The sequence below is a fragment of the Myxocyprinus asiaticus genome, chromosome 23, assembly GCF_019703515.2.
Source record: "Myxocyprinus asiaticus isolate MX2 ecotype Aquarium Trade chromosome 23, UBuf_Myxa_2, whole genome shotgun sequence".
Lineage (NCBI taxonomy): Eukaryota > Metazoa > Chordata > Actinopteri > Cypriniformes > Catostomidae > Myxocyprinus > Myxocyprinus asiaticus.
In genome coordinates, this window is record NC_059366.1 from 3,974,354 (window position 1) to 3,996,689 (window position 22,336).

Sequence of the window (22,336 nt, forward strand, 5' to 3'; positions counted from 1 at the left end):
AAATTTGTTAGTGCCCACAGTAGCTGAAGAAACACCCATGCACTGCTATTGTATGCTAAACTATTTTACTCCAGGTGATAGTGAGTAAAATTGTGTACTTGCTCTGACCAAACAATGAAAAAGCACAATATTAATCAATTCCAAACATTCCAGTACATAATAATGAATGAAAAATCGGACTTATTATGAAACATTGAGACTCTCTGATGCCATGCATTTCTTTTCGCCCTTTAAGTCCACTGACGCGGAAACAAAGGATTCACCTAAACCAACAACATTCCATTAGGCTTTATCATAAATCCACTGACGTCTTCTGCATGTACAAAGGTAATCGGATGAAGTCACTTCAAAAGGAGGTTTTGAAAATGGTGCTGAAAATGCATTAGTTTTGAGTACACTGATCATTCAGTAAAAGAATAGATGGTCAAAAAAGCTCACTGAAAGATGACTAACCAACCGAAGGAAGTAGGAATTTGTAATTCCCCGAAAACCTTCACATTGCATTTTTATACTCAACTGTGAACATTGTGGTGGAGGATGAATCTTTGCAGGACTATGCAGCAATATCTCCTACTCAAAAGTTTGGACAAACATATTCATTCTTTGTTACTATTTTCCAAGTTTTAGAATAATTAAGTCATCAAAAGGATGAAATAGCAAAAGTATAGGAATTATATAGTGACCATAAGCTGTTAAGCAAATCAAAACTACCTTATATTTACTTAAAGTATTAATTGTTAAGAAATTCATACACAATACAAAAACTTCTTTAACATTATGAGAAACAAATTCAGTCAAGCGTGCCCATTTGACATGGGTAGTTGATATATTTCGTGTGCAGTATGATTTTTTTTTTTAACATCAAGGTTTTAGGTCAAAACAATTATATGCACGCATTAGGAAAGTGTGTAGGGTGCTGTGAATAGTGACCATTTCTTTTTACGTTTTTCACTATTTTCACCACCTTTCTGGCTCCTCTAGTCCATTTTAAATGTTCCTGTAGTGACAAATGCATTTACAAAAAAACAAATCTTCTACACAGGCTCTCTCAATTAATGAGAGCGATCAATTATAATAATAACAAAAATATAGCCAAACGCTGTTTAAAATAGATGTACATGGAGAATAGCATGATATGGCAAGACACGAGTCACAGACAAATAAGGTTGTCCAAGGTGACAAAATAAGAAACTTTTAAAAATCTAGTTTAAAACCCATTTGTCAAGTTTGTAGAAATGTAATCTTTGTGCCCATGTTGGTTTTACAAATAAAAAAAATAAAACCATTTATAGCATTTTCTACATTTTTATTTAATCACTTTAAAAATGTAATGTGGTGTAACCATAAAGTAAAAGTTATTAAACACTTCCCTTGCACCATGAATAAATGAGAGTATACACAACTTAATCATTATTTTCTACATGACTTGACTTGGAAAAATGTTTTTCAAATGTTAATCATATTTTTGAACAAAACTGTTACACTGATATTCTTTATTTATTATTATTATTATTATTATTTTAAATAAGCTGCATTGTAGACATGCCAAGATTTATTTTCTTTTTCTTTCTTTTTTTTTTCAGATATTAATGAGGCTTTGCTTATTGTTTTACCAACTCTGGATGGTTTCAGCACATGACATTTTTTACTTTAAACCCCAGAAATACGATCAAATTGACTTTGAACATATTTACATACATTTTTATTATAGACCTGGACAGAAAATGAGCGTCACGTCATTGACCCACATGTCAACTTCCCAAAAGTATTTCAGCTACCTATAAACATGCACGAAACAGCATGCATAACATAACGTGAGCTGAACGGTGCACCTGTTCACTTGCAGAATCCCAGCTTTATCCACTTCTGAACACTGCTTTGCATCGTCGCACAGAACCACGTGTTTATTTATACATTAGATGCATACATAACCCGTGCATTTACCTCGTCTCCCCATTTGAGCACATCCTTCTGTCGTTCCTTCACTTTATTGTAGATGTTGAGGAACTGCAGGATGCCGTGCTTTCTAACGTGATCAGCATGTTTCTTGGTTTCTTCCCAGTTGAGCGGTGACCCTTGTGACAGTAAGCCCATAGCACAAACCTACGATCCCTCGTTTGTTTATTCGCTTTATTCAACTTTTCCGCTGCGTGCTCACTTTCGTATCGCGTATCTGAGGCTGCACATGCAATAATAAACGGTGGTTAAAACGTCGCAAGCGCACGCGCTAGGCCTTCTTTGAGTTGTAAATATGGACGTATCAGCTTTTGCCTTGCTAACTCAGCGGTAACGAGTCTAAAACAAGCTGCGGTTACACTACACCTTGAGTTATAACGAAATAAAACGGACTTCAATCGCTCGCAGTTTATATTTGAACGGGCTGTGCCGGCCGCGAGATGAAGCGACACCTTCCTCGCGCACAGACACTTTGCTCTTACTGAGTACACGTGACTGTGTCGAGCCGGTGACGTCATCTTATGACTCAGCAATCCCTACCAAAGCAACAGTGCGCAGCTATGGCAACCAAAACCAGTCGATTTGAATGTGCCATTGTAATCATGACCATGCAAAAAGCAGAATTACTGTATTATGATGGTTATTGCATTGTAGGATAGGCATGTTTGTTAGGTGGGTCATTTAAGTTATGCAGTTCTTTTTAACTTTAGAACTTGATAATGTATGACACAATATATAATGCAAGTCACATTATAGACAGGCCTGTATATGTTAACCCTATATATACTTGTATATATATTGCTATTACCGCCTTTCTTACCATTCTACCTAATTTTTGCATTTTACAGTAATTTATTTAAATGCTCTATTTATTTAATATGGGTTCCCCAATTGATTTTCACCAAGGGCCAAATTCTGTCAACAATACAAAGTCAAGGGCCACAGCCCTCGATATAATGACAAAGTGTTTGTGCTGCTGCTATTATTATTGTTATTATTATTATTACTATTGTTGTTTTTATTATTAAAAGAGTCACGCATAAATATTCTGATTTTTTCTTAGTTCTTTTTCTCAGTATTAGTAGCCTGTTTTATTTATTCAATCGTGAACATTTTGTTTGTATACAGATACACAAAACTACACAACTTTACCTGCTGTTCTACTCCCTGCACTTTTCCGAATTGCTGGTTCAATTATTAGACCTATTATCATTAATATTGTTATTGTACTTAAGGATAATATAAAAAAAAAGTATTGCAATAATTTCAATAAAGACCATGAGCCAATGTTTTCTTATCTATTACTTTTTTATATTGGGCTGTGCATCATATTTTTTACTGTACAATGTTATTCTTTATGTGCACTATTCCACATGCATTTGTATCAGTACCTTGTGTTATATTATCCAGGCATTAATCCAGACATTATAAAAGGAGTAGTTGGCTTCCGGAGTCCATTTGGAATATCCAAATACAAAATACATGTGCAAATATAAATAGGACTTATATGCAACAGCACCCTTTTTTTGTTTATTTCTATATATACACTTATATATTCTATGCACTGGAAGCTTATGTCACCATGACAAATTCCTTGTATGTGTAAGCATACTTGGCAATAAAGCTCATCCTGATTCTCATTCTGATTCTGATTTAAGGCCCAAACATACTTCACGCAAGTACGCGAACGCAGACACACCTTGCTACGCGAGCTCAATTCCACGCGTCGTTGCGTCGTGAATTGTGTCAGCACTCAATTCATAACCCAACGCAAGTAAAGCGCTGTATTCTCTGCGTTGCCGCAAGATGACTTCATAAAACACTGGACCACAGAGTCAAATTTTCATGATTCGGTTTCATGGCACCTAAAAAAAACTCTATCACCCCCTTGTGGTGTGAGGTTTGTAACCGCCAGAGCAACGCAAGAGCGCACGTAAAGTATGTACTTCGGGACCACGCGTAGGCCATGCGTTGGCCAAGTGTTCGCGTCTGCATACTTGCGTGAAGTATGTTTCAGCCTTTACTCATCTAACTCATACAAAAACTCAGATTATATACTCCTTAGAATGCATCAACACCATGGAAAGAACATAATGAAACAGTTATGCCAAATTAGGTAAATAAATGCTTTAACAGTGTTCAGTATATTTGTTACCGGTCCTGCTCGACCCGCTCCGAACGGAATTTCAACTGGCGTCTCCAGCATGGGAGGTAGGCACGCTAACGAGGAGGCTAAAGGCTACAGCCTCGAACGTCAGTTGCTAGTGCGCCTCTTGAGGCCAGGGGAGTGAGGTTTACATACTGCACAGCTACCTACCAGCTGGCTCCCGTTACATATTAATTTCTAACAGTTGAAGTTTTGGGCATGAGTATGGTATAAATATTTGTAGAACAGCAACAGCGGCGCCTACTGTACAGGAATTAAATTTTTTCTTTTTTTACGGACTACGTGTGTATAGACCTTTCATCTGAAGTTTGTCTCGCAAAATCGTTGTGGCTTTGGTGTGAACAGGCCTTACATTTGTCTCTCACGGGCTGGATGTGGCCCGCAACCGCCTACTGAGGAACCCTCTGCACAATGACAAAAATGCTGAATCTCATGCAATCTACACAATGGCAAATTAACAGGATGCCTAAAATGATGGAAATAAAAAGGTAAATTTAGCCATTGCTCAATGAGGGATTGAGAGTTAACTGAGGAAAATGAAGATGAACCTACATTATTAAAATCAATAAGCAAAAAGATTTTTGATTATTTTTTTTAACTTTTTTAATTATTTTAAGACTCTTAAAAACTTTGACTTTCATCTTACACAGATATCTCCAAGAATAGAGATCATCCACCTGTGCAGCCACTCTTAACAACATATCCAAAGACACAGATGGGGGACAGGAAGAGGAGCTTCCAAGCAGAATGCTACAAGATTCATCCCTGGCTTGAGTACTCCAGAATATTTATTAGCTTACTGCTAGAGATCGCAGTGATACATGACATAGTGAAAAATGACTTGAAATAATCCTGAAAGTAGGTTAAGATAAATGTTAAAAGTGTGCCCCCTAAAAGCACAAGAGGCCCCTGCCTGGCCCCCCCAGTTACTGTGGTCTAGAACCGCCACTGCATATGCATTATTAATATAACAGCCGGGAGCGCTGGCAGCGACTGGGGAATGGCCTCAGGGGACTCGGACATCTGGTCAGACTGGGCAGGGGGCTCACAGAGCTGGACAGACTGGTAGCAATTGTATGACGGATGCTGGTTTCTGGGCTGAGCAACAGACAGGTGGCTGGTGTCTGACAGGTGTTGGCCACTGGACTGAGCAACAGACTGATCAACAGTTGCTGGGGACTGGACAGGCTCATCAACAGCCTCCAAGGCCGGGAGCGTTGGCAGAGGCAGGAGAGCAGGAGCCCTTCTCCTCCTCCTCCAGACAGCCAGGAGCACTGCTGTGCAAACGGCCTCCATGGCAGAGGACACTGGCACTGGGACGGCTGAGCTTCATGCGCTGGCTCTGGGACGGACGAGGCTTTAGCCGCTGGCTCATTGACCGTGGCAGGCGTAGGCTCATTGACCGTGGCAGGAGTGGGTGCTGGCAGTGGCATGGGATTACTGCCATATCCCACAGTGTAAGGGGAGAATGTGAGCCTCAAAGCATAGTCAATGAACTCAACCAAGGAAAGATCATATCTGCCTCCTGGCAGACAGGGTTTCACAGGTTCGTTGAGTCCAAAACGAAAGTTAAGTCATTTTTGTTTGTATAGCGCCTTTCACAACACACATCATTTCAAAGCAGCTTTACAGAAGATCAGGCATTAACAGAAGATAACTGTAATATCTATAATGTCTTATAGTCATCATTGTGTAGTTTGATAAAATACGATTGTGAATTGTGTTTAAAAATAAGTAATTTAATAATTGTATTTATAACCCCAGTGAGCATGCCGAAGGCGACTGTGGCAAGGAACACAAAACTCCATAAGATGTTGGTTAACGGAGAAAAATAACCTTGGGAGAAACCAGACTCACTGTGGGGGCCAGTTCCTCTCTGGCTAACATCATGAATATAATGGCAATATTACTTATGTATAGTGAGAGTCATGGTTTAAAATTATTAAACTAAGTAAGAGTTAAGGGTCAGTGTTTAAAACAAAGATTTAGAATGAACTGTAAGATTAATGACTAATGTCTTTGAAGTCCATCCTGGATTAACTGCAGAAGTTCACATAGATGCAATTGTCCTTGTTAGTTGGCTGATGAAGGGTTTTGTTGGCAGTTAATTGATAGTCTATGTATTCCATTTCAGGAGTGTAGTCCATCATTAAACCGAGGTGATGCAGGCAGAGATCAGTTAGGTGCATCACAGTTCAAACTGGCCAGTGATTTCAGTGAGGTCTATCCTAAGTCCAAGGTTCATGGTATGGCATATGAAGTATCCCATGTCTTATGGTTGGAGTTGGCATCAGTTCATCCTCTGAAGTCCATTGTAATAGACTGAAGTGATGTTTGGCTGGCACGGCTGCTTAGCAGTCCTTGAGCGCAATATCTCCCCTATTGTGAACCTGGGCAAGGCTGCAGAACTGCTCTGTATACTGCTCGATGGTACCTCCTCCTTGTCTGAGACAGTCGTAAAGCCACAAGATAGATGGTGTGGTCAGTTCTTCTGTAACGTTTGAGGAGAGATGAGGCAAGAGAGCAGGATCTAAATACAAAAACAAATTAAGAACCAAGAAACGAGACACATAAGCACTGAACAAACCATTACAGCCTAGTACAGACAAGAACTGACAATGAACAGAGGAAAACACAGGGATTAAATACACAAGGAACTAATGAGAAAACAAGGAACACCTGGGACTAATAATCATAAGAACCAATGAAACAAAGACTACAAAACCCCTAATCAAACAAAATACACGAAGTGAACAATAAACATACATAGCAACCCCTGGTGGTCACCAGGGTAATCCTTACAAATACTTTATCCAATATATTTGGACACACCTTATTGCGATTCCTGGACATAATTTTTTTTTACTACATAACAGAAATGACATAGGTCACGATGTCTCCTGCTCATTCACTTATATTTTTGCCATTGTCATAATTCTAATAATTAATTTTCATTTTGCCTTGTCATACTTGTCTGTAGCTGCCAACTTTGATTAGGTGTCCTAATTTACACACTCATATTTACTTATTTACTTACTTCAGACATTTGACTTCAGAGGATGAACTGATGCCAACTCCAACTGTAAGACATCAGATAGGCCTACTTCATATGCCACTGCCTGAACCTTGGACTTAGGATGGACAACACCGAACCTCACCGAAATGACCTGCCGGTTGAACTGCGATGCACCTCACTAATCTTTGCCTGCATCACCTTTGTCTATTGATGGACTACACTCTTGAAATGGAATATATAGACTATAATTTAATTGCCAACAAAAGCCTTCATCAGCCAAGTTACAAAGGACAATGCATCTATCCACCTTTTTCCTACGTCCCATTATGCTTAGCGAGAAATATGGGTGTTACTTCCGTTGTCAAGTTAACACAGCTGTTGTTACGATGTACGTCCATTCATTCTTTTGTTGTGGTGTTGGGTTTTTGAGGAGAGCTTGTATGATTTTGTATGGACATTCACTTTATCAGTATTACCGAATGTTAATAAACTGCAAAAAAGTCATAAAGACGAAGAAAGCACAAACAAAACCGGCACGCTGTTTCTCCCAGATACAGTTGAGATTTAATCTAAGCACAACTGCAACAAGAGCAAAATTTTCGGTTGTTTAGTGGTGTACCTGTGTTACTTCAGGTAGCTTCAGATGTGTGTGCTTGTCACCCTGCACGATCAAATCAGACACACACACCGAGGAAGAGCTGATAAGTTCTCATACTTGGGGATGTAATCACTTTTTCAAGTTTTCAGATCAGGACGTTTTCCGCACGTAGGTTTACACATTTGTTTGGCGGGTGATTGACTGATGAGATGTGGTGCTTCGCTGCTGTCCGGGACACATTAGGATGCCATTTTAAACCTCAAATGCGATGTGGTTTTTGACTACCTCTGTATGTGTTTTTTGTGATCCAATCACAAAACTTTTTGCACCCCGTTTACAACTATATTTAGCACTGACCTTTGCGATCGGATCATCTGAAACGCGTCTTATTATCAGCTGTAAACAGGGTCTTAAAATGACTGCAGCCAGAGCTAGGGAATGCTGTAGAACGACTTCCAGTGGAAGTCCCACCCACATTTGTTTCCCCAATAAGACCCCCAGGAAAAAGGTGGATAGACTAGTTTCCGCTATTTTGTTATCGACAAAGTGAAATTGCGTAAAACAAATTTTGCAAAATTTGCCGTCTTCTACCTGTTTCCATTCAAATGGCCTTTTATCGATAAAAATGATGCATGATGACGTCATGCCTTAAACACTTTGTCGCATGAGTTTTGGTTTATCGCAAAATAAATCTGCCCTTAAGCTGTTTCCATACAGAAATGTGTTTATCGCTAATTCGCCTCCCAGATGTCCCTAATTTTTTTCCTCTGAAGTTTTGGTAAAATGGGGAGAGTATTGAGACAATTCATTGAAATTAGCCGGCTTACTGTCATTTTAATTTCACAAATAAAAGCAATCAGAAGAGGAGGAATTGCAAAAGGGAGCTGTTGCCCTTCTGATAGGACTGTAATATTGGGCCTGATGTTGTGCCTATCGCAGGTTGCCACCGGTTCCTACCCGAAAGCGAATCTTCATGGCCCTGTTCAAGCTGGCAACCTGCACCAAGTAGTGGGGGACACTTTCAGTCTTACTATAAGGACCATCCATCAATGTGTATATGCTGTGTGCACAGATATTAAAGAAAACTGATGTGGTGTAATTTCAGGGTTTACATATGATACATTCCTGATATTTAATAGGCTGTTTTGAACAATCATCTAATCTAAAGCATCGCCATCACAACTGCATTATGTCCCGCATATTTGTCCAGCAACTTTTAACGACCAACTGAACTTGATTGTCATCTAAAATTAATTTTAGTGTCCTAATGCAGTTTACATTTTCAGAAGAGGCTCAGTAAATGCGATCCGAGGTAAAGAGGGTTAGATTTAAAATATTTAAAAGTTTTAAAATGTTCAAAAGCTCATTTTCTTAAAGTGAACTCCGCATTGGACAAATAGTTCTGATAGTTTACAGTCTTGAAAAAAGTGCAGAACATTCTGAGAATGTCATTCAGACGACTTGTTCGTCTACAGAACAGGGTACGGCTAATTTAAGTTTGTGTGTAAAGAAACGGCATATATAGGTCTAAAAACAATAACAATTTTGTTTGGTAATTTATTTTTTCATTTAAAGCTTTTTTCGTTTGGTAGGTTAATTTATATAATTTCATACAGGGAATTTTGCTGGCATTTTTTCTAAAACTTTTTTTTGCAAAAAATCCTTGGATGGAAACGTAGTTTATGTGAACTTCTGTAGTTAATCCAGGATGAACTTCAGTGGCATTAGTCATTAATCATGAAGTTCATAATTTTTTAGTTTTTAAAACACTGGACCTTAACGCTTACTTAATTTACAAATTTTAAACCATGACTTGCACTGCACACAAATAACTAATATTGGCATTATATTCATGTTGTTTAGCCAGAGGGGAACTGGCCCCCACAGTGAACCCGGTTTAGGTCATTTTTAAGGTTATTTTTCTCCATTAAACAACATCTTATGTAGTTTTGTGTTCCTTGCCACGGTTGCCTTCAGCTTGCTCACATGGGTTCTAAATACGATTATTATTTAACTATTTAATTTTTATACACAATATACAATCATATTTAATCAAACTACACAATGATCACTCTAAGACTTTATAGCTATTACAGTTTCATTTAAAAAAAAAAAAAAAAAATTATGCATTATTTCCTGTAAAGCTGCTTTGAAATGTGTGTTGTGAAAAGCGCTATACAAATAAAAATGACTTGACTTGAAAATGAGACCTACTATGGCTTGAAAAACCTGCTCTAGATTTATAATAGCAAGAAATATATTCATTTTCCAAATAACCGAATAGAGGATCACAGTTAATTTTGAGTTTTTTTTAAACAAGAGATGCTGAATGAAACAATGGAAAAGCTCCACCTCTTGTAAGCTTGTTTTCATTGTAAATTTAAGTTAAGCTACTGTAAGTCGGTGGTACTCAACCAGGGGGCCCGGTGCCTCAGTAAACTTTAGAGGCTGCAAAATGTCTTAAATTACATTATATGCAAATACTTTAATAATTAATAAGAATAATTAAAATCTGCTTAAAATACAGGATCGAAGTGCAACATCAAGAAACTTCACACATGCACAGCTGAGCTCACACTTACAAGTTAAGAACATACCAAATTTGTATTACAGTATTACAGAAACATCCTATCTTATGTCAGAAGATCTGACAAGTTAATTGATATCACCATGGTTACTAAACAGATAAGATAGATATTAGAGTTAGGCCTAGGATATGCTTAGTTTTTCAGCTTGCTGTTATGTCTCGCACACAGTTAAGTATTCTAGACTTTCAAAGTATACTAAATTTGGAATTGCATGCTACAGAACCATACTACTTTGACTATTTCTGCGTGGCTATATATCATCTTATTTAACATACAACAACGACAAACCATGGTTTACAGCAGAACTCCAGCAGCTTCATCAGCCCAAAGAGGATGCTTACAAAGGTGGGGATAAAGTCTTGTACAATCTGGTACAATCAGGCCAGGAATACACTGAATAAGGAAATCAGAGTGGCTAAAAGAAGATACTCTGAGAAGCTGAAAAACAAGTTTTCAGCTAACGACCCTGCATCAGTGTGGAGTGGCATGAAACAACTTATGAATTACAGGACTCCTGCCCCAAAACTGTAGGGGACCAACATCTGGCTGATGACTTGAATGTGTTCTACTGCAGATTTGAAAGGCCCAATCTCACACCCCACACCCACTCTGACCTTCACTTCACACAAACACCAACACCTCCTGCAACACCCCTCCTCTCCCTTCCTGCTACTCAACCTGCACTTAAGATTTGTGAAGAAGAGGTGTGCCGTGTCTTCCGAAAACTAAAGACAAGGAAAGCACAGGGCCCAGATAGCGTTTCACCCGCTTGTCTTAGATCCTGTGCTAACCAGCTGGCCCCCATCTTCACACTGATCTTCAATAGATCACTGGAGCAGTGTGAAGTCCCATGCTGCTTCAAACGCTCAATCATCATTCCTGTCCCAAAGAAATCCAAAATCACAGGACTTAATGACTACAGACCCATTGCCCTGACATCTGTGGTCATGAAATCATTTGAGAGACTGGTGTTGGCCCACCTGAAGGACATCACTGGACCCTTTATAGATCACCTTCAATTTGCTTATTGAGCAAACAGGTCTGTGGAGGATGCAGTCAACATGGAATTGCATCATATCCTGCAACATCTGGACAGACCAGGGACATATGCAAGAATCCTTTTTGTGGACTTCAGTTCAGCTTTCAACGCCATCATCCCAGCTATTCTCCAGACAAAATTACACCACATCTCTGTTCCCACTTCTATCTGTCAGTGGATTACCAGCTTTCTGGCGGACAGGCAGCAGCTAGTGAGACAAAGGAAATTCAATTCCAGCACCTGTACAATCAGCACAAGTGCCCCCCAGGGATGTGTGCTCTCCCCACTACTCTTCTCCCTTTATACAAATAACTGCACCGCCCAGGACCCCTCTGTCAAGCTCCTGAAGTCTGCAGACAACACCACTGTCATCGGCCTCATCCATTGACAATGAGTCTGTATACAGAAGGGAGGCTGAACAGCTGGCTGTCTGGTGCAGTCAAAACAACCTGGAGCCGAACACACTCAAAACGATGGAGATGATTGTGGACTTTAAGAGTACCACAGGTGCTGCTGATACAGTTCTACTCAGCAGTCATTGAGTCTGTCCTCTGCACTTCAGTAACTGTCTGGTTTGGTGCAGTTATGAAATTGGATATCAGAAGACTACAGATGACAGTTTGGACTGCTGAGAGGATTATTGGTTGCCCCCTGCCCTCCCTTCAAGAACTGTACACTTCCAAGGCTGGAAAAATCACTCTGGACCCCACTCACCCTGCCCACTACATTTTTGAACTGTTGCCTTCTGGCCAACGCTACAGAGCTCTGAGCACCAGAACCGTCAGGCACAGGAACAGATTTTTCCCCCCAGTCTATCCATCTCATGAACAGTTAAAACTGCCCCATTGAACAATAATTGTGTGCAATTCACAGTTTAGTCTTCTTATATTTATCCAACACATCCTACCTCTTCTGCCATAAAATTTTTTTGTCATTGTGTATTCTATTTGATTTTTATTCTTATTCTATTTCTATTTTTTTTTTTATCTCTATCTTGTTGCTGTATTGTATTGTTGTGCACTGGAAGCTCCTGTCACAAAGACAAATTCCTTTTATGTGTAAACATACCTGGCAATAAAGCTTGTTTGGCCGGGCATTCACGGGGACGTTCACAGGTGGTGTGTGGCATGCCGTGAATGTCAGTTGGTGAATCCACCAGCAACCCCAAAAGCATCACTGCGCCCTCTAACGTTAATCGAGGTAAAGAATTGGTATGGACCTCATTGGGCCATTAGAACGGACCACATGCGGACATCACTTTGCATTAGTTCTGGTGGACTACGCAATGCGATATCCGGAAGCAGTGCCCCTGCGCCTCAGCACGTAGTGTTGTGGAGGCACTCTTCAGAATAATCTCCCGAGTGGGGATTCTGAAAGAAATCCTCACTGACCAGGGCACTACATTTATGTCACGAACACTACGAGAACTGTATGAATTATTAGGTATTAAATTGATTTGCACCAGTGTTTACCACTCACAAACCGATGGGTTGGTTGAACGATTTAATAAAACCCTGAAAAACATGATCCGTAAGTTCGTACACAAAGATGCTAGAAACTGGGATAAGTGGCTCGAGCCCCTGTTATTTGCAATGCAAGAGATCCTGCAAGCCTCCACAGGGTTTTCCCCATTGGAGCTGCTGTATGGGCGTCACCCACGCGGTGTGCTTGATGTATTGCGAGAGGCCTGGGAGGAGGGACCTTCAAACAGTAAAAATGAAATTCAGTATGTTCTTGATCTTAGAGCAGAACTCCACACTATGGGGCAGCTAACACAGGAGAATTTGCTCCAAGCTCAAGAACGACAGCGCCGACTGTATGACAGGGGAACTCAGCTAAGGGAATTTGCACCGGGAGATAAAATGCTTGTATTGCTTCCCACATCGAGCTCTAAATTACTCGCCAAGTGGCAAGGACCCTTTGAGGTCACACGGCGAGTGGGAGATCTCGATTATGAGGTTAAACAAACTGATAGAGGGGGCGCACGTCAAATATACCACCTCAATCTCCTGAAATTGTGGAGGGAGGCGGTTCCCGTGACGTTGGCTATGGTAGTTCCCGAGAAAGCGGAGCTCGGACCGGAGGTGAGTTCAAAACATAAACTGAGGGCGATTCTGAGATCGCTGCGCCGAGCGGGACTCACAGCGAACCCGAAGAAGTGCGCGATTGGACGGGTGGAGGTACAGTATCTGGGGTTCCACTTGGGCCATGGGCAGGTGCGTCCCCAAATTGACAAGACAGTGGCAATTGCGACCTGCCCGAGACCCAAGACCAAAAAGGGGGTCAGACAGTTCCTGGGGCTGGCTGGCTATTATAGAAGGTTCGTACCCAATTATTTGGACGTCACCAGCCCGCTGACTGATCTCACTAAAAAGGGAGCTCCTGACCCGGTCCAATGGATGGAGCAGTGTCAGCGGGCGTTCACGCAAGTTAAAGTCGCACTTTGCGGGGGGGCCGCTTTTACATTCACCTGACTTCTCTCTCCCTTTTGTTTTACAGACAGATGCTTCAGACAGGGGGCTGGGGGCCGTGCTCTCGCAGGTGGTGGTGGAGGAGGAGGAGCGCCCGGTGCTGTACATTAGCCGTAAGCTCTCCTTGAGGGAAACTAAGTACAGCACCGTAGAAAAGGAGTGTCTCGCCATCAAGTGGGCAGTCCTCTTTCTCCGATACTACCTGTTGGGGCGGGCCTTCACCCTCTGTTCTGATCACGCCCCACTCCAGTGGCTCCACCTCATGAAAGATACCAATGCCCGGATCACCCGTTGGTATCTGGCTCTTCAGCCGTTTAAGTTCAAGGTGGTCCACAGACTGGGGGCGAAGATGGCTGTCGCCGATTTCCTTTCCAGGAATGGGGGGGGGAGAGGTAGGCAGGCCGGATGCCGCCCCGGCCTGAGTCGGGCGGTGGGGATATGTGGCAGCGGAGGCGTGGTCAAGCATCTCTCCGGAGAGAGAGAAAGCGGTAAGGGCGCTTACACCTGAGCTAAATTATGTCTAACACCTGTCTCTAATTTCAGTGAGCACGGGGAGAGCGGCATAAATAGAGCCACACAGCAGTTAGAGGAGAGAGAGAGCCTGGGCACGGACTGAGAAGCCAAGAGTTATTATTATTACAAAGTTGAGAGTTTATTTGTAAGTTAGTTTGTGGATGTTTTTTTAAGACTGTGTTATTGAGCAACATAAAAGCCTTGAGAGTGTGTGCTGCAGTGAGGAAAATAAAGACGCCTACCTGAACCAGGAAATCTGCTTCTTGCCTCCTCCTTCCACTGAGAAGTGCTACATATGCACATTGTTAATAAACTACACTTGGGTTCCATCACATCATTGTCAACGTCTGTTCCTGTTCTCGACCTGCTCATGTCTGCCTCAGTGTCACACACCATGGTAGTAAAATATATCTGCAAGAATTAGAGTACACTAGAGATTAATTCTAAATGCCTTTCTAAACACACCAACCTTGTCTACACTGTTGATGCGATCTCTATGAAAAATCAGGCATTGCACAGGCATATGGAAGTAAAGGATACCTTTGAAAGGACATTCACATCTGTGTAATATGCTTTTAAATAAATATTTCCTTTGGATCTTTTACAGTTATACAAACTGCCTTTCAGGCAGCAAATGACAAATCAGACTGATCTCAATGCAAGATGTAACCTTTGGGCAGTGACTTAATTTTGTGCAGACACATGATTTTAGTTAGAGTGGTTCATTAACACAAGGACTAGAGCAGCCTGTTAGATATAAGATACTGGTATATTCAAAGTTCAGTATGAGTGTAGAAACTCATTGGTGTGTCTGATTAAAACACAGGCAAAACACCAGTCCTTTGTTCCATTTATTTAAAGTTCTGAAGATGTATCATGATGAATTAGGATGATTCTTTAAAGTGACAGAAACAACTCTGATGAAAGGATTCCTATAATTTTGATGTTTCGGGTGTTTAGAATGATTTGGATGTTTAGGATGTTTCAGATACAAGGATGGGTTACATATACTACAAATAAATAAAGTTATACAAATTCATTGTAAAGAATGAATACAAACAAATCAACAATAATCAAATAAAATAAAGTCAAAAATACAAAGCATTAAAGTAAATTAACCAATATTTTCAAACAGCAATGATATTAACTGGTAAATGTATAATCCAAATAATGAATTCAAATTAACAACATGAATAAACTTAAACTGCCATCAAGTTTCTCTTCAGCAGAGGTATGACACACTTGCCGATTAAGAATGTTGGAGGGGTGACAAAAATACCAATTCATGGCAACTCTTTCTGATTCCCTGTCAAGTAGTGCTTGCCGAAATAACAACAGGAGTACCATGCGAGCATAATCAACTGTAATAGAGTGATTTAGGATGCGATTCACGGAGTAACTTTACCTTGGGAAAGTGTTACTGTGTATTTATTCCCTCGAGGCATGCTGTAGAATGCGTAGCCTATGTCCATATGCAGCTTTCAATGAGTAAATAAATTACTTAAAAAAAACACTGTTGTGTCTCCCCTTTCTGATTTCATTTTAGTTTGGAAAAACGCTTGTTGACAGAATCAGTATGGATTACAATCAGCTGCGTTTGTGATGATATTCAACTGAGTGTGATGAAAACGTTCAGATCAGCTTGATGTCTTGTCAGTTCTTCAGTAAAAAAAGAAGTTCATTGGCCACTTGAAGAGAACACAAGAGCCCACCCGGTGGCAGAACGTTTTTGTTATGTTGGATCCTTTTTTTCCCGTTGCTGGAACCATTAACTCAGCAGGGAGTACTGACAGTAAGGGATTAACGACCTCCTGCTGGCAGACACTGATGTGTGCTCCATCTCTCACCTACTGGCAGGTTGCCTGCATTTGACCAGAACTTTTCTAATCAGCCAGCCTTTGGCCAGCCAACAGGACAGGCCTCCTTTTCAGACTACTGATTTGGGCAGAGCTCACTTTCAGGCAAACTCTTGGTTTCAGGCAGATCTCTGCCCTCAGGCAAACTTTTGCTTTTGGGCTGACATCTACTTTCAGGTAGACTCCTGATTTTTTGCAGTCCTATGCTATCAGGTCAACTCTTGATTTCAGGCAGACCTCTACTTTTGGGCAAACTCCTGATTTCGTGCAGAACTCTGCTTCCAGACAAACTCTTGCTTTTGGGCAGACCTCTACTTTCAGGCAAACTCCTGATTTCAGGCAGACCTCTGCTTTCAGGAAAACTCCTGATTCGTGGCAAATATCTGCTTTTGGTTCATCTCTTGATTTCAGAACAGAAACAAGCTCTTCTCTAGTGTGATATCTGGACTAATGAAGTCAAAAATCAAGGCAGGAAGGAGCTAATCTCACAATCTCGCTTTGGGGAAGTGCTCAAAGTGAATTGCAGGTATGAGAATAAACAAGTCATTGAGCATTTCCAAGAACATGTGAGCATCAACAGTTAAATATATACTACTTAATGGTCAACACCCCCCCCCCCCCCAAAAATATAGATTTAATTAATGTGATTGTGATTAATGAAGTAAATACTGTAAATACTCTTTGATAAGTAAATAATCTGGGATGTACTCTTGTAAATACTCCCCGACCGCTACCAATTTGTTTGTGTAAACAAGGAATTGTCACATCAAGTAGAAGTAAAGTATGGATTGCCACAGGGCTCAGTATTAGGTCATCTGCTTTTCTCCTTATATATGCTTCCCTGGGAGACATTATCAGGAACCACAGAACTAGTTTTCACTGTTATACCGTCGATACCCAGCTTTAGATTTTCTCGAGACCTGACGAAACCCTGTTCCTTTACATTAAAGACATGCACATGGACGCTAAACATTCAGCATATGCCGATAATGCATACATTCACACTCTCTACAGTGCGTGCCTCAGATTGGCCACCTGAGCATGAAGTACTAAGGACATTGTTTCTACATTTACATTCACGAGCTCTCTTTACATATTACTGGACTTACCTGCATGGAGGCGGCTATCTTGAGAGATCAGCTTAAAGATCTGATCAAGACTTTTGATGTGTATTTATACATTTGCTGTGGTGCATCATGAGAGTGGGAAATACCAAGTGTGGATGTAAAGGGGGTTGTTTGTTTGTAAAATGTTATGGGTTTAAATAATGATATATCAAGTACATGTTAATATTGAATAATATGATTGAGTATATTTGTACTAAATACTATGACATTATTGATGTTTATGTGCCTGTACATTTATTAATTATTCTCAGCTAATCGAAAATGGTTGGGCATGAGTATAAATGCCGGCAAAGGAGGTATGCTTAGGGTTGTAGATTGAAGTTGGAGAGCAACATTGCTGGTGGAGATTTGATATTATTGAGAGTTTGTGGTAACCTGTTTCAAGGTTATTTTTTCCTTACTTAAATAATTGTACTATCTGTTTTGTATATATATCTTTAAATATTGTTTTTTTTTTTTTTTTTTTTTACTAATTTTTCCTGAAACTTTTCCACCATTTTGGCACTTTTGCACCTGCACTGTGTACTGTCTTGAGAAGAAAAATACAAAATGGCATATACACGTTTTCCATTTTTCCCTGTAATTTTTAATGGCTTGTTTGTGCTTTCATATTCTGACACGTGAACCTGTAGTTTTGTTGCATTAGTCAGGTCTGCCAGAACGAAAACACTTCCCTTATTCTACTCTGCTTTAAAATTAAGTGAATGGCAACTAAGATAATATTATTCCTTTGTTTCCCTGTCTCATTTAGGTTACCAGAGTCTGCCAGATCCAGCTTCGGTCCAGCCCGATTTTCCCCTCCTACTGCTATGTGTTGCTGAGTGATGACTACTAACTGCAGTCTGTGCCTACCAGACAATGAGGGGCAGTTCGATGATCACTGTCTGCTTCACTTAAGTCTACTACAATGGACTTCACAGAGAAGAAACTGTTGCCAACTCCAGCTGCATAACATGGGATACAACACTGGCCACTGCCTGCATCATCTTGGTCTTAGGATTGACTAGAAAAGGAATGAACTACTATCAACTGCAATCCAACTGAACAGCCAGTAACACTTCTCTGACCACTGCTTGCATCGCTCCTCTTAAAATGGAACACATCTACAATAAATTACCAACTAATGCCTGTTTATCAGCAAATTAACAAATACACTTCTGCAATCAATTCAGGATGGATTTTAAAGACACTTAATCTTACTGTTCAATTAATATCATTTAATTTGAATAATTTCCCACCAAAAATCTACTCAGTTAATACATGATGTTGGGCCTCATGTGTTCAGATAGAAGACAAAGGCAGGCCTAACAGTCATAAAAACATAACTCAAGCCCCCACCTTCTAAGTCAGATGTTGTACTGATAAAAATCGCGCCAAAATCAAACAAAGGGAGTCCAAAACAGACTACAGATCCATGAAGCCTTGCCCTCTAAAGGATCGAGCTCTCAACTCCTATTGGATGAGGCACACCACAGAACGTCCCTCAAACATGACATCATCAGGACTTCAAATAATTCTGAAATGCTTCCAAAGTTGCTTCCAGCGACTTTGTTCACCGAATACGGACGTAGCTTTTTGCTGCTCTCCGGTGCAACCTCGTGGCTTAAGGAAGTAATGTCCGACTTGAAACTGTAGCCATACGATCTCCATCTCACTGGACGAGTTGAGATTACTCTGTGTTCAACCGAACACTCTAACGGATCCGAAGGAGACCGCCGAGCAATTCGCATCTTCATCCGTTGGCCTACAGAAGTGAAGAGATTAAAGATTTCTCTTCCATCTTCAATCAAGTCGACATTTCTGAGTTCTCCGCCAGCCCGCCGAGAATCAACAGCCGTACCGCCCTCTGAGAATCAACAGCCGTACCGGCCGCCGACAATCAACAGCCGTACCGCCCGCCAACAGCGCGAGGAAACAACCTCTCGTCATCACACGAGCCTCAAGGAACCGGGTCAAAGTTAAAGGACGGAGGAAAACACATTCTACCTGTGTGCTCATGCGATTCAAGTAAGAGGTTACGTCTGGGCAGAGATAGAATATTATAGTGTGTTATTCTTGTGTTTCAAGGTTTTTGCTTGTACAGTTTACGGACCGCCATGTCCGCTCATTATTAATACTCAGGGTATTAATTATCACGAATTTGTTTTGCTGTATTGTGGTCCAACCAAATTGGACTGTTGTGCATTTTCGCCATCGCGGGTGAGACAGCAACTGAGTTCATCCATTAAAGAGTCAAATAACAAGGGACTTTTACGAGCCCCGCTCGTAAAACCGCGTCTCTGAGTGATGAACACAGCTGCTTTATCTCCAGCTATCGCGAAATCAGCTTTTGGGCTGTCACTTAATCATCTCTCTCTCTCTCTCTCTCTCTCTCTCTCACTAACCACACTGACACACACACACACTGTCACACACACCTTATGTGTTATAGGATTATTTTTATTTCCATATCTAATCATATCACTGTTTAGTTTGTAGTTGTAAGTCGGAAGTTTATTGACTGCATTGTATTCATTATTAATTGATATTACTGCATAAATAAACTTTGTTATATTACAAAGAGAAGTGTTTTGGTTTGTTTTGCATACGCCTGTGTCGTGCTGACGGGATGTCAGTGCTCGGATTCAAACCTTCATTCATTGTTTTTTTTTCCCGAAAATCGATATTCTTCAGATGTCGATTTTCCTAAGAAAACAATCTAATATTGAGACTGTTTTAATATTTGGTTATTAGTCCCTGATTCCAGGGTGGTGCCCCGTCAATGTTAATCCTTATTAATATTCTATTGATTTTTGATAATTGATAATTATCTTTGATTGAATTTGAATGATCAATAAGCTAGTGTTAATTTTAATTAATGTTTCATCGACGTTAACAATTAATGATTATCTTCGATAACTGTTGATTTAAAGGATTAAAAAAAAGCTAACATTGATTCTCATCAATGTTCTATTGATTTTAATAATTTAATTATCTTTGATAATTATTAATTATTGCTAATAACCAAACTTGCTCCTAAACGTAGCACACTACATTTACTGGAGTCCCATATGAGGTTTTAATGAGTTAGATACAATTAATTTAAATATTGATTAATAACTACAGAAATAATTAATTTCTGATAGCAACACTGATCTAAACAACCAATAAAGCCCTACAATGACTTGTAGTATACATAGCTAACATATATTGGCAATAGATTCATGTTGTATAGTCTAAGGGGAACTGCATAACAAGTGAGCCTGGTTTCTCCAAAGTTTTTGTTTTCTCCACTATCTACCATCTTATGGTTCCTTGCCACAGTCACTGATGGCTTGCTCACTGGGGGACAAAAGACAAAGAATGAGGCATGATTTTCAATGAAGTTTTTCCAATGAAACTGCTCAAAAAGCCCTTTAAGACATTATAGGCTTCATAACGTCACAATGTCAAGATAATGTAACAATTGTGCTTTAGACTCAACTACATGTTATAAAGTCACAACTGTGTTTAAATCTCTTAAATCTGACCAGTGGAAGATGCGGGACACTTTCTAAACAGCCATTTGCAATTCTTTTGAAGACCGATTCCACCACTGTCACGGTTTGTGAAGGGAAGAGACAAGAGAATCCAAACACAGAACTTTTGTTTAAAATTAAAGATACAATGATAAAAGGTAAACATACAAAAAAAAGAAAGTAAACTCTACAGCAGTATAAATGCACACACGCACGCAGCCTGGGTGGAGTTGGTGGAATATAGGAGCAGAGGGGCCTCCATCAAGGGGGTCTCCAGGTCCACTGAAGCTGAGCAAGAGGTCAGCCATTATGATTTCAGTGATAAAATCCTAAAGAGACTGACAATCACAGTCCAAAAGAACCAGCTTCCTCACAGGGCCATTAAGTCCCATCCAAAACATGGTCCTGAGGGATCTCTCATGCCAGTGCAATTGAGCACCCAGTTCCCAAAAAAGTGGAGCAGTACTCAGCTGCTGGAGTGGACCCTTAGGAGAGTTTCTGGAAATGCTCTGCTGGATCCATAATGTAGGTCAGTTCTTCTGTCACTGTTTGTGAAGGAAGAGACGAGAGAGCGAGGATCCAAACACAGAAATTTCATGTAAACAAAAGGATACAATGATGATGGAAACATATGAAACCAAACGTAACAAACTCTACCACAGCATACTGGCAACTAACACACTACATGCAAACAAGAACCAACGTAGGAACAAAACAAAAAAAAAAACAAGAGGATATATATACCCTTGGGCTAACAAGGAGACAAGGAACACCTGGGAAATAATTAGGGCAAAGGAAGGCAGACATAACAGAGGAAGATACAAAACTTCAAACTAAGAGTGTCTTATAACTTTCAAAATAAGAGTCCTTGAGCATAAATATAAGAATGACGTTACAGCCACAAAATAAAAAAAGTCAAAATAAAATTTCTCACAATTGCGACTTTATATCTTTCAATTGCCAAAGTGGCAATAAAAAGGAATTGCACATTTATTTTCTGTTTAGAAACACTCCCCATGTCTTTTATTGATCAGAAAAGCAGGTAGTCCCACTAAACAAATCATGGCAAGAGAGCTGCCTAAAAAAAGCCAAGGGAAAAAAAATAAATACTTACAGCAGCTTCAAAGACCTAATTTTAAGCAGAATTAAAGTGTATGGTATATAGAAGAACCAGCTTAGAAAAAGGTAAATGGTTATTATTGAGAAGTCCATGGGCCATCTAATATTACAGTACTCATTACAGAAGACTGAGTCTGTGTGTTTGACTGTAAATAGGCAAAATATAGATAACATATCTTTCTATATATAGTCGATATAGATAGATTCCAAGAACAAATATACCTACAAGCAGCGATGACGGGCCCAAGCACCATGGGTCCATTTCCAACCAGTGGCTTTTGGAAAACAATGCATGATGAACACATGCATTTTGTCGAGGAAAGCAAGTGCCTCTAAAACACATGAATATACAAAGAAAAGAATAATAACATTTAATGCATTCCCATGGC

The 22,336-nt window shown here is 40.1% G+C and overlaps 1 protein-coding gene across 1 annotated transcript in view; it reads right to left on the minus strand.

Moving 5' to 3' along the window:
- The window catches only part of gclc (glutamate-cysteine ligase, catalytic subunit), a 51,684-nt gene extending 49,249 nt beyond the window's left edge, over nt 1-2,435 (minus strand). Inside the window, exon 1 of the mRNA XM_051650895.1 lies at nt 1,945-2,435. Coding sequence (XP_051506855.1) covers nt 1,945-2,094 — 150 coding nt within the window. The 5' untranslated portion in view covers nt 2,095-2,435. The remainder of the gene's footprint in view (nt 1-1,944) is intronic.
- Nucleotides 2,436-22,336: the final 19,901 nt, after the last annotated feature.